The sequence below is a fragment of the Orycteropus afer genome, unplaced genomic scaffold (assembly GCF_000298275.1).
Source record: "Orycteropus afer afer isolate SDZICR_OR568_19922 unplaced genomic scaffold, OryAfe1.0 scaffold00543, whole genome shotgun sequence".
Taxonomy (NCBI): Eukaryota; Metazoa; Chordata; class Mammalia; order Tubulidentata; family Orycteropodidae; genus Orycteropus; species Orycteropus afer.
Window position 1 is genome coordinate 840,818 of NW_006922130.1, and position 14,005 is coordinate 854,822.

At 36.6% G+C, this 14,005-nt stretch overlaps 1 protein-coding gene across 1 annotated transcript in view; it reads left to right on the forward strand.

Moving 5' to 3' along the window:
- ST18 (ST18 C2H2C-type zinc finger transcription factor) overlaps positions 1 to 14,005 on the forward strand; it is an 82,011-nt gene that overhangs the window by 38,307 nt on the left and 29,699 nt on the right. Inside the window, exon 10 of the mRNA XM_042782973.1 lies at positions 575 to 690. Coding sequence (XP_042638907.1) covers positions 575 to 690 — 116 coding nt within the window. The remainder of the gene's footprint in view (positions 1 to 574; positions 691 to 14,005) is intronic.

The following is a 14,005-nucleotide window of genomic DNA, read 5'->3' on the forward strand; positions in this document are numbered from 1 at the left end:
AAAGCCTAAAAACTTTTGCCTTAGCAATTATATATTTAAATAAAAAATTTAAATTCCAGTCATTTGTATATCAGAAAGGGCATTCTGTTAACCTAAACTTACTTATTTCATTTCTATTTAAAAATACATAATTTTTTTTTGCAGTATTTCCTTTGTTGTACAAATGGCTGTTGTGCATATAAAGAAATACTTCTATATTCTTAAGGAAGCATTCACTGAGCAATAATACTTGAAGCATATTAAAATATTACCTTGATTACACAGCTCAAAAAATGCCTTTGTCTGTGTAGTTGCCAAAATGTGAATTTTTAATGGTCCCCCCCATCAATTATTTCTCATTCTTCACTAGAAAAAAGGTTCATAACAATCAGGACATGCCTGTATGTTTATTATCTGATTTATTTCTTTTAAGAATCTTTTGATTTCCTCTACATTTTGCAGATAGTTATGGTCAGGCCCACAGAGTTAAGCTAATTCAGCTAAGTCTTCAACCAAAAAACTTTAAAATTGCTTTAAAATCTACTTGATTTCCTAATGCTCTCTTGCACTTTTATTTTTTTTATTTTTCTCTCAGAAAGATCCAGTGAGTGCTCCAGAAAATTTAGAGGAAAAAAAGTTTACTGGAGAGGGCTCCATACCAAGTCCTAAACCCAAGCTCCATGCAAGAGATCTCAAAAAAGAACTAATCACGTAAGTGCTATTCAGTGACATGCTCTGAAGATTCTGGAGTTGAAGGGATAAATTGCATAATTTGAATAATAGTACCATGGCTTATATAGTTGACTTTAAATATTGAAATATGTAGCTACACTTGTGCTCAGAAATAAGGGGGTTATCTTTTATAAAGATATGAAATGATCTCATGCTTAGAGTGTTAATTAATTAGAACTAATCAATCCAGTTTATTAAAACACAGTGTGAAAAAATCAATGAACCAAACCCACTGCCATTGAGTTCATTCAGACTTATAGCAACCCCTTTGGGTTTTCAAGGTGGTAAATCTTTACAGAAATAGATTGCCCAGTCTTCCTTCCTTGAAGTGGCCGGTGGGTTTGAACCACCAACCTTCTGGTTAGCAGTCAAATGCCTTAGGCACTGCACCACCAGAGTATATCAAAAGATGAATGAATAAACAAAACATGGAACATACAGACAATGGGGTATTATTCAACTATAAAGACAAATGGAGTTCTGGAACATGCTGTCACAGGATGAACCTTAAAAACATTATGCTAAGTGAAATAAGACTGGCATAAAAAGCCATGTATTGCATGATCTGACTCATATTAAATATCTAGAATAAGTAAATACATAGGGGTCAAAATGTATTAGTGATTACCAGGAACTGGGAGAAAGGGAGGAAAGGAAGTTATTGCTGAATGAGAATGGAGTTTCTGTTTGTGATGATGAAAATATTTGGAAATGGATCGTGGTGATGATAGCATAACATGGTGAATGTTAATTAATGTCACTGAATTGAACACTACAAAATGGTTAAAATGGCAACATATTAAATAATTTATTGTATTTCTGTTGTTGTTCAGTGTATACACAGAACATATGCCAATTCAACAATTCCTACATGAACAATTTAGACATTGATTATATTCTTTGAGTTGTTCAACCATCCTAACCCTCCTTTGCTGAGCTGTTCCTCTGCTTTAAAATAAACTCACTGCTCCCTAAAGTTTCTATTATCTTTCAAGTTATTGTTGTCAACTTGATCACATATATAGATTTTTACAAAGAACAAAAGATTTTTAAAAAGAACAGATATTCTTTATTAGTTAATGTAAACTATTATATGGTTTTAAAAAGATTTCAAGGGTATACTCTCAGTTTAAGTTTAAGGATTATTCCAGGACAACAGTTTCAGTTGTTCATCCACCCTCCACGGTTCCAGAAAGTCTAGATTCTATGTGAATCTGAAATTATTTTTTGTGTTTTCCTCCTTGGAATGAAGATTCTTCCAAAAAATAATCTTCTATCAAAACATTCAGTACTGGTAGCCACCAGGCACCATCCAGTTCCTACAGTCTCATGACGAAGGAGGAAGTTGTTCATGGAGGCAATTAGGCATACACTCCATTTCCTCCTCCTGTTTCTGACTTTTCTTTTTCTTCTGTTGCTCCAAGGGAACAGAGCCCCGTTGTTATGCCTTGGATGGCCATTTGCAAACATTTAAGACCCCAACCACTATGCAATGAACTAAGACAACTGAAGCACTACACACCTTATAGCCAATTAACTGGGATGCCCCACAAAACCATGCCCCTAAACCTCCAAACCAAGGAATCAAATTCCATGAGATGTTTGGTTATACATACGCAGCCTCACCAATTATTCTTTTCTTCTCTTTTTTTTTTTTTTCTGACACCATATATCTATCACACACTTTTTGTTAATATAACTTTTTATAGGTGTGCAGGTAATTGAGAGCAATTACACAGATTGGCTTTGAACCTTACATTTAATCAATGCAATTTTTCATCATCATAAATGAAAACTCACTATACTATAAGCAATAACTCTCTACTTTCCCCTCCCTCCTGCCTCTGGAAACTATGGTCTCTATACATTTGCCTATTCACATCTTTATATATATATATATGAAGTCATATAATGTTTGTCATTTTGTGATTAACTTATTCCATTCAGCATAATATCTTCAAGCTCCATCCTATTGTAGGATATGTCAAGACTTCATTTCTGTACTGGTTGAGTAGGATCCAATTGTATGTATGTACTATATTTTGTTTGTCCATTCGTCTGTTGATGGACATTTCTATTTTTTTTTTCTACTTTTTGGATATTGCAAATTGTGCTGCAATGAAAATTGGTGTACAATATTTGTTTGAGCCTCTGCCTTCAAATCTCTTGGGTATACCTGTGATTGGAATTGTTGGGTCATATGATAGTTCTATTCTTTTTTTTCCTGAGGAATAATTTTCCACAGTGGCTGTACCATTTTGCATTCCCACCAGCAATAGAAGGAGCTCTGGTAGCATAGTGGCTAAAGTACTTGACTGCTAACCAGAAGGCTGGCAGTTTCCTCGGAAGGAAGGTTGGGCAATCCTACTGCCGTAGTGATACTGCCTCGGAAACCCAAGAAGGGGTCGCTATGAGTCGGGGCCGACTCGACGGCACATAACAACAACAACAACCAGCAATAAGGATTTCAATATCCCTACATTCTTCCCAACTTTTTAAGTTCTTCTTTTTTTTCAATCTTAGCTATTCCTCAAACAAACAAACAAACAAACTTCTGTTGAATTGATTTCAACTCATAGTGACCAATTAGGATAGAGTAGAACTCTCCGATAAGGTTTCCAAGGCTATAATCTTTACAGAAGCAAACTGCCACATCTTTCTCCTGTGGAGCGGCTAGGTGGGTCTGAACAACCAACCTTTCGGTTATCAACTGAACACTTAACCACTGTGCCACCAGGGCTCTCAGTGGGTGTGAAATGGTATCACATTGTGGTTTTCTTTACATATATATATATATATATATATATATATATATTTTTTTTTTATTGTGCTTTGAGTGAAAGTTTACAAAGTAAAATGGTTTTCCATTCAACCATTTATATACATTATGTTTTGTGACATTGATTACAATTACCACAGTTTAACCATACTCTTCCCCTCTTCCCACTTCCTCCCGGGGTTTACTGTTTGCATTTGTCCTTCTTTCTTATCCCTTCCTGCCTTCTGATCTTTATCTCTGGGCAAATGCTGCCCTTTGTTTTTTCATGGTTTATTGTTCTAAGAAGTATATACCTCTGCTGTTATTGTTCACCTTATATTCTTGGGCTGAAAGTTGAGCCCCAAGGTGAGCTCAGTTCCAGGCTTGAAGGATGTCTGAATGCCATAGTCTCAAGGTTCTACCAGTATCCATCAGACCGGTAAGCCTGGTCTTTTTTTATGATTTTGAGTTTTGTTACACATTTTTCTTCTCCACTATCTAGGACCTCTTACTGTGATCCTTTTCAGAGTGGTCAGCAGTGTTAGGCACAATCTAGTTCTTCCTTTGGACTAATAATTTCCTTGTGTCTTTGATTTTCTCCATTGTTCTTTGCTCCAGAAAGGAAGAGACCAATATTTGCACCTTATATGGCCTCTCACAAGATATTAAGACGTCATTCAGTACTCACCAAAGTAGGATGTAGAATATTGTCTGTGTGGACTATGTTATGCCAATTGACCATGGTATACCCCAAGACTATGGTCCTGAACGTCCAGGCCTAGAAACTAATTCCCTCAAGGAATTTGGTTACAACTTAGAATTTTTCATAACTTTACCCTCTGTGTGCTCTACAGTATTTGCAGCACATATAGCACATATACATATATGTAGAAATATCTCATATCAAACTTGTTGTGTTGTTATGTGCCGAGTCGGACCCAACTCATAGCAACCCCTCCTTGAGTTTCCAAGGTGGTATCACTATAGGAGTAGATTGCCCAACCTTCCTTCCGAGGAGTGCCTGGTGTGGTTGAACCACCAGCCTTCTGGTTAGTAGCCAAGTGTCTTAGGCCCTATACTATGGTATGAGATAAAGAAATAAAAATATAAATAAATAAATATATTTGATGGCAAATAACAACAAATATACACACACACACACACACACATACACACACACACACATGGATGTAGTCCCATTTGCTTTCCAATACCTGTCTATGTATCCACTCATAAAACCAAACTCAGTGCCTTCAAGTAGATTCTGACTCTTAGTGACCTGCTTTGGGTTTCCAAGGTGGTAAATCTTTATGGAAGTAGGTTGCCCAGTCTTCCTTCCACAGAGTAGTTAGTGGGTTTGAACCACCAATCTTCTGCGTTGTAGTCAAATGCCTAAGGTATTATGCCACCAGAGCTCCTTCAAAGATTATTGTTATTACTGTTATTGCGGGATTCGGCATGTAATAGTACTTATCCTTCTTCCCTTCAATTCGTGTGCTCCTCCCAGAGTCATCTTCTTCCTTGATCGTTTAGTACTGACCTCCCACTTACTGTATATTAGTGTTTCCTTCACCCAAGTTAATACCCAAGTGTCTACCCTTTAGTTAGTGATTAACCCTCCCTTTTCCTCCCATCCCTGGTAATCTTCAAAGAATATTTCTTTCTCTGTGTAAACTGTTTCTTAACTTTTTATAGTATTTGTAAAAATATTGTGGTCTCATGCAATATTTGTCCTTTTGTGCTTTTAATGTGATGGGCTTTGTTTCTCAGAATCATCATTATTCTTTCATGTTGCATAATATTCCATTGTGTGTATGTGCCATTTTGTTTATCCATTCACCCATTGATAGGCACTTAGGTTGTTTCTGTCCTTTTGCTATTGTGAATAATTTTGTAATGAACATAAGTGCACATATATATCTGTTCATGTGACAGCTCTTATTTCTCTGAGATACATCACTAATAACGGAATTGCAGGATTCATTTGCATCTTTCTGATAGCTAATGGCCTTGAGCATCTTATCATGTTTCTGCTAGCCATTTGAATGTCCTCTTTGGTGAAATGTCTATTCAAGTCACTTTCTCACATCATAATTAGGTTATTTGTGTTTTTCTTGTTAAATTGTTAAAGTTTTATAATTATTTTGGTTATTAGATTCTTATCAGATAAATAGTTTCTGAAGATATTCATTTCCAGTCCAGTAGCTTGTCTTTTCACTTTTTTGGTAAAGTCCTTTGATGAACAAAAGTTGTTAGCTTTCATGTAGTCTCATTTGTTTACTTTGTCTTTTGTTGTTTGTACTTTTGTTATTTTGTTAATAATTGTTAAGAGCTAGCTAGCCCAACAGCCTTGCTCCTCATTTGCTTCTAAAAATTTTATGGTTTTTGTTTTCACATTTAAGTCTTTAATCCATTTTGCATTTGTTTTTTGTGTATGTTGTGAGACATGTATCCTGTTTCATTTTTCTGTATGTGGAACTCCAATTTTTCCAACACCATATTATGAATAGTTTCTTCTTTCCCATCAAACAGACTTAGCACTCTTGTCAAAAATCAGTTGACCATAGATGCATGAGTTTATTTCAGGACTCTCAAATCTATTCCATTGGTCATGTGTCTATTGTTATACCAGTATCAGACCATTCTGATTCCTGTAGCTATATAATCTGTTTTGAAATCAAGAAGTGTGAAACTTCCTACTTTGTTCTTCTCTTTCAACATAGTTAATTGGGGTCCCTTCCATGTAAAGTTGAGGATTTTTTTTTTCAATTTCTGTAAAGAAAGCTGTTGTAATTTTGATTGGGTGTGTGTTGTATCTATGGAGTGCTTTGGGTAATATTGATATCTTAACAATATTAAGTTTTCCAACTCATGAACACTGAACATCTTTCCATTTACCTGTCTTCATTATTCTCTTTCAGCAGTGTTTTATAGTTTTCATTGTATATGACTTTTACATCCCTAGTTAAATTTATTCCTAGGTACCTGATACTCATCAATGGTATTGTAAATGGAATAATTTCCCTTTCAGATCTCTTTTCTAGTACATAGAAACCCAATTCATTTTTGTTTGATGACCTGAATCTTTACTACATTCCTCTATTAGCTCATGAAACTTTCTTGAAGACTCTTTTGGATTTTCTGTATATACCTCCAATCTAGATACCTTTTATTACTTTTTTTTTTTCTCTTATTGCTCTGCTTAGAATTTCTGATACAATATTGAATAGAAGTGGTCAGAGCAGGCACCTTATACAGGTAGTCCCTAGGTTACAAACCTCCAACTTATGTACACTCTGTAGTTACAAACCAACACAGTAAAGCCTATTAACATTTTGAGGTACATACAATGGTCGTAATAACAAATGGGTGTTACTTTGTGCTGTACATCAGAACATTATTATTATTATATGTTATTATAATATGATAATAATAACATATATTAGTATGTTAAAGATGTATCTGGAAATGTTTCTTTAATGTTTTATGAATAGAAAAGTACATTATACTGTATATATTAAGACAAACATTTGACTAACAGACATGAGATATGAACCATATCTTACCATGCCAAATTAAGACAGATTTAGGAAGAAAACTCATTCGTAATTCAGGGACTGCCTGCTCCTGATTTTAAGGGGAAAGCTCTCAGTCTTTCTCCAGTAATAATGTTGGATTTTCATGTATGCTTTAAATCATATTAAAGAACTTCCATTCTACTCTAATCTTCTTGAAAGTTTTCATCAAGAAAGTATCTTGGATTTTATAGACTGTTTTTTCTGCATACATGGAGATGATCACATGATTTTTTTTCCTTTCTTCTATTGATATGACATTGAATTTCTAATGTTGAATAATCCCTATATTCCTAGAATAGATCCTACTTGATTGTCATATATGACTTTTTAAATATGCTGTTGGATTCTGTTCACTAATATTTTGTGGAGGATTTTAGCATCTATATTCATAAGGGATGTTGGCCTATAGTTTTATTTTCTTCTGGTGTCTTTGTTTTGGAATCAGAGTTATGTTTGCTTCATAGAATGAATTAGGAAACATTCCTTCCTTTCTATCTTTTGGAAGACTTTAAATAAGACTGGTTTCAATTCTTTAAATATTGAGTAGAATTCCTCAGTGTGGCCGTCTGGTCCAAGACTTTTTGTTGTTTGTTGGGAGGTTTTTGATCATAAATTCAATCTCTTCACATGTTAAGGGTCTGTTGAGATTTTCTAGTACTTCTCAGTCAATTTGGGTAGGCTTTATGCTTTTAAGAATTTTTTTAATTTCATCTAGGTTATCCAGTTTGTTGAAAAACAGTTCCAAATATTCTGTCATTATGCTCTTTGTTTCTATTGGGTCAGTTGTAATGTCTCCGCTTTCCTTCCTTACTTTTCTAGTTTGCACCATTTTGATGTATTTTTTGTCAACTTAGCTTAACAAAAGGCCACTGCCATCTAGTCAATTTTGACTCATAGCAATCCTATAGGACAGAGTAGAACTACTCCCATAGGGTTTCCAAGACTGTAAATCTTTAAGGAAGCAGATTGCCTCATTTCCCCCCCCCCGTGGAGCAGCTGATGAGTTCCAACTGCCAGTGTTTTGGTCAGCAGCCAAATGCTTTAACCACCATATCATCTGAGCTCCTTTAATCTAGCTAAAAGTTTGTTAATTTTATTGACATTTTCAAAGAACCAACTTCTGGTTTTGTTAATTCTTTCTAGTATTTTTTTCTGTTTTCTATTTTATTTAGTTCTGTTGTGATTGTTCTATTTGCTTTTTTCTAGTAGTTTTATGCTTAGTTTGCTCCTCTATTTCTAGGTCCTCAAGTTACAGAGTTAAACTGAGATCTATCTTCTTTTGTCATGTACACCTTTATTGTAAGTTTCCCTCTGTGTATCAATCACCTTTACTGCATCCCATAAGTTTTGGTATGTTGTACTTTCATTTCCATTTGACTCTAAGAAATTTGTGATTTCTCTTTTGAATTCTTCCTTGACCATTGGTAGTTTTATAGTCTGTTATTTTATTTTGATATTTTTGTATGTTTTCTATGGCTTTTTTTTCTGTTATTGATTTCTAGCTTCACTCCAGTATGGTCAGAGAAAAAATACTTTGTATGATTCCAAACCTTTTAAATTTGATAAGAATTGCTTTGTTACCTAAAATATGGTCTGTTCTGGAGAATGATTCATGTGCACTAGAGTAGAATGTATATTGTGCTGTTGTTAGAGGTAGTGTTCTATATGTCTGTTAAGTCTAGTTCATTTGTAATGCCATTCAGGTCCTCTGTTTCCTTGTTAATCTTCTTTCTAGATGTTCTGTCCAGTATTGAAAATGATATATTGAAGTATCCAACTATTTCTGTAGTGCTATCTATTTCTCCCTTCAATTCTATGAGTGTTTGCTTTATATAGTTAGGTGTATCAATGTTGAGTGCATATAAATTTATGATTGTTAATTCTTCTTGATGAATTGACCCTTTTTTCATTATATAATGTCCACTTTATCTCTTCCAATGGATTTTGCTTTAAAATCTACTTTGATATTAAGATTGCCACCCAGCTCTCTTTTGGTTATTATTTACATGGAATTTTTTTTTTTTTTCCCAGCCATTCACTTTGAACTTTTTTGTATCCTTGGATCTAAAGTGTGTCTCTTGTAAACAGCATATAATTAGATCATGTTTTTGTTTTGTTTTGTTTTGTCTATAATTCATTTTGTCACTCTGTGCCTTTCAATTGGAGCATTTAGTCCACTGACATTCATTGTAACTACCAGTGGGAGGTGACTTGCTTCTACCATTTTGTTGTTTGTTTTTGGTGTGTTTTAAGCCTTCTGTCTTTGTCTTTTACTATTGCTTGCTATTGTGTTTTGTTGGTTTATGGAGACAAGACATTTTGGTTCCTTTCTCCTTTCTTTTTGTGTATGTTTTTAAATATTTTAGTGGCTACTATGCATAATAAATTTAATATCTTGTGATTGTAATATCCTAGGAGCTCTGGTAGCATAGTGGCTAAAGCACTTGACTGCTAACCAGAAGGCTGGTGGTTCAAACCCACCAACCACTCCTCGGAAGGAAGGTTGGGCAATCCTACTTCCGTAGTGATACTGCCTCGGAAACCCAAGGAGGGGTCACTATGAGTTGGGGCCGACTCGAGGGCACATAACAACAACAACAACAAGAATAAGTTGGTTCCAACTTAACTTTAATAATATACAAGAAATTCTACAACTATATCACTTCTCCCCCTTCCATTTTGTTGTAGTTATCTCTAATTACATCTTTATATTTCATGAAAATGACATCATACGTGTGTGTATACACACACACACACACGTGGAATCACCATACAATATTTTTAATGCAATATAAGACAAAACAATGTTTGTGCTCTGATCAGAAGTCTCAACCTGAGATCCAGTGTCTCCAGAGAATCCAAAGGTGAACTTTGAAGAATGTAATATCTTTATAACACTTTGTCACAATTTTTATTTGGTTAAAAGAGCTATAATTTTCATTACATTCTCTAAGGACTCTGCAACTCAGAAAAGTTTAGAGAGCTGGCACTGTCTTCAATAGTCTGCAAAACCACAGTCAGTTCTGAGACGGGAGGCTGGGAGTATGGAGCAAGTAGCATGGCTTCTTGAGGCAGAATGGAGAGAGAGGGGAAGATGGACAGTGCAGGCACAGGGTGAAGATGGTTGGAGAGCTTAGAATGAGGACAGTGTGATGGTATATATGAAACATGCTTCATCACAGAGGAGGTGACAGAGTCAAGAAAGGTGGAGCCAGACAATCTGAAATATGAAATAATCAGTATACCTTCCAGGAATAATGTACGGAATTACTCTGTAAGCTACTGTATCTTAATTTTGTCTTAAGGAGGTCTATGCATAGAAGCATAATAAGGGAGGGGGGAGTACAAAAAGGGGTATTTTCTCGCAGCCATAAGTCCAAGGGTGCACCAGAAAAGGCACAGAATGACATTCCAAGGCACCACAAATATGAAAGGTGCTTGTGTGACAAGAGGCAAAAGAGTATCTGCTGATGTGTCGCCCTGCTATCTTATGTGTATTCATCTTAGAATTGGTGTGAGCAAGCAATTTAGAGATTGCTCCTGGGCTTTCGTTACTCTCCCTATGCCACTGTCTTCAATGATCTGTCAGGTATAGCAGAAGGAAGTCAGACTAGCTCAGGAAAGCTAGAAAATAAATAGAATTTAGTACTCTCCGATCTCAGAGAAGAAACTACAGCACAATTCCACAAGGCAACAGTAAACTAGAACTGTAGGAGAGGGCTTAAGCAAGGAGAGGGGTTAGCACACACTTAAGTCTTATTGGTCCACTTAAAAGTTTCTAGTGCATTAGTGCAGGAAAAGGAAGAAGTAATTGTCACAGAGAATCATACAGGACATGGCCAAGAAGAGAAAGGAGTAACTACAGTTAAGAAAGTGGATTACTCAGTAGCAACGGAATCTCTATCATAGGAAACTGTATGAGGCATGACTGGGAGGACCAGTTAAAGCCCATTACTGTTGAGAGACTATGTGAGAAAACAGGAATGGCCTTGTCAGAAACAGGGTGAAATGACAACTAGGAGGAATTAATGAGTGCTCAGGCAGCAAATTATGTAGGCCACAAATTGGTCTTATGACACACAGCACTGGAGGTGTCTGAGTTGGGAAGGTCGTCTACAATCTGCTGTAGATTCTGATGTGACAACAGAACAGCTTGGCATAACAGAGATGAGGTTTTGGAGGGAGAAAGCATAAAAAGGAAAGAACAGAGGACCACAGGTAGAATTTGAGGATACACAGACACAGATGGGATCTGAGAAAAGCCACAAAGAATTTAGAGTTGAGCTCCTTTAGAAAGGAAGAAAGAGAACGAACCAAGATGATTGTCATGGGAGTTAGAAGCTGAGTAATTAAAAACCTGACATTTAATAATATCAAATGCCATCTAGAGTTCAAGGAAGTCAACTCAGAAGAGGCTGAACATATCCATGGGAAAACAGGTCCTATAACATACTGGAGACCCCACATACAGTGAGTGCAAATGCAGAGAAGGAGGCTAGGTGGGAGGGACTAAAGCCACGTGTTTGTGCAAGTGAAAATAGAGATTGCCATTCGGTCCCTTTAGTAATAGTAGCAAAGATGGTGGACTTAGCAGCAGTTCACACACCCTGGTTGTTTTGTAACCCAAGAGATCCCTGACTCTGGACTTTCATAATTAGACTCTGGTTCACATAACTTCTTTGGGGATGTAAGAATCAGTTGCAGCTATCACCAGAACAAAATTTCCTCTCTCTCAGCAGCTTCCAGTTAAGCTGGGTAGGAGATGTCAGGTAGTATCACATGGTGAGGGGGAACAGAACAGAATTCCAGGCCAGGGGATTGCATGAGCAAAAACGAAATAGTACTGGGCTATTTTGAATTTACATTCTCAGCAGGTAGCATAGTCCTAGCTGGGATGTGCTTAATGTAGTGAGTGAGTGAGTGAGATTCAAAGAAAATTCTGTCCATACATAAATGATTACATAGAAATTAAGTATTTTCATAGATACATATATGTAAAGCTGCTGATTAAATGAGTGATTCTTGCAAAAGGTAATCCTTCCACCTAAGTACCAGTGCCTGTACCATGTCTTCTATATTCGTCACCCTAAGATATGTTTAAATTTTTCCAATTAAAAAACAAAAACAAAACACTTTTGACCCAAATTCCACCTTTACCCCATTCCTCTTCTTCCCTTTACAACTGAATTCCTCAAGAAAGTCTTCTATCCTGTGTGACTTCAACTTGTCTTCTCCCTTATCTCCTATTCTCTCCTAGCACACTGTGATTCCCACACCCTCCCCACCACCACAAAGCTGTTCTTGTGAGGCTCCTCTGTGCCCACCCCCTTGCTCAGTCTAGATGTTAGTTCTTGAACATTATTCTACTGGACCCTGCAGTAGGACTTGACACATCTCACTCCTCCCCCCTTAGTATACCTCCTATACCTGGCTTCCAGGTCATCACACCTTCAGATGTTTCTCCCACCTCACTTGGCATTCCTTCTTTGATGCATCTGCAGAACTCTGAGGATTGGCATGCCTCAGTGGTCAGTCCTGGGATCCCTTTTCTTATTTGTCTATACTCACTCATCCTGTCTCTTAAATGCATCAATGTACTGATAACTCTTGAGGGCATATCCTCAGCTCTGACTTCTCACTTGAATTCCATGAGCACATCACATCCAAAGAGCTCACAAAGGCAACAAGCCTAGCCCACACCCCAGAATCATGCCTTTCCCTCCCCCTCAGCCCCCTGTGCTCCTTGCTTTTCCCCCAAGCACAGCAGGAACACTCTTGTCTCAGGTCCTAACAGTAGCTGCTTCCTCTGCCTCCAATGCTCTTTCATATATATCTGCACAGCTCTACTGACATCTGTATGTGCTGTCTTCACCTCTTTCAATGTTTCACTCAAATGTCATCTACCAGAAAAGTCTTCGTGCTATTTTTTTCACTCTCTTCCCTCCTCCAGTTCTGATACTCCTATCTCCCTTTCAAGACTCTCTTGTTTTCTCTAATACTTATCATCATCTAATATATTTGTTCATTTTGCTTCACCTTTACTTTTATTGTCCACCTCTTCCACTTGGAAGGAGACTCCAAGGGATACGGATCTTTTTCTTTCATCTGTCTTATCCTCCACCTTGTCCACATCTTTGGGGCATATTATTCACTACACTATTATTTTCTCAACTATATGGAAAACAATTTAGAAGTAGGGAACATGCCCCAAATGCTGGTGCTAAGTGCCCTGCCTCGCACAAAATGTGTTACCAAGTTGTAACTAGTCCAGCATCAATTTGCTGTATGTGAACTTGTTTTGTTATTGTGGCTTGGGTGAAAGTTTACAGAGCAAATTAGTTTTCTTGTCAACAATTTATGCACATTTTGTTTTGTAACATTACTTGCAATTCCCTCATCTTCCCACTTCCTCCCTGGGTTCCCCATTTCAATTTCCCCATCTTTTTTGCCCCTTCCTGCTTTTTGAGCTTTGTTTTGGGACAAATGCAGCCCTTTTGGTCTCATGTGGTTGATTATTCTGAGGAATACATTCCTCACAGAGGGTTACTATTCACTTTATACACTTGTCAGTTGTTTGGCTGCAAGGTTACCTGTGATAGTGGATTCAGTTCCAGGTTTGAAAGGTGTTTAAGGGCCATAGTCCCAGAAGTTCTACCAGTTTTGGTCAGACCAGTAAGTCTAGTCTTTTTTGTGATTTCAAATATTGATGTGAACTATTTTTAAAATAAGATTATACTTTATATTCTTTAAGGATGTAAAAGATTATTGAGTTAAACATTGTACTCTCCTTAGAGTTTAATATTCATTGGGGATTGGTAGCTGAAGCAGTGTTAAAGAAGGGTACCAAACATACTAGAATTTAAATTTCACTGAACATGGTTTCTTCCCAAGAAGTTACTCTTTCAGACACACGTTTATTTCCACATGGAATTGCTAGTCAAATTTTTAAAATATATAT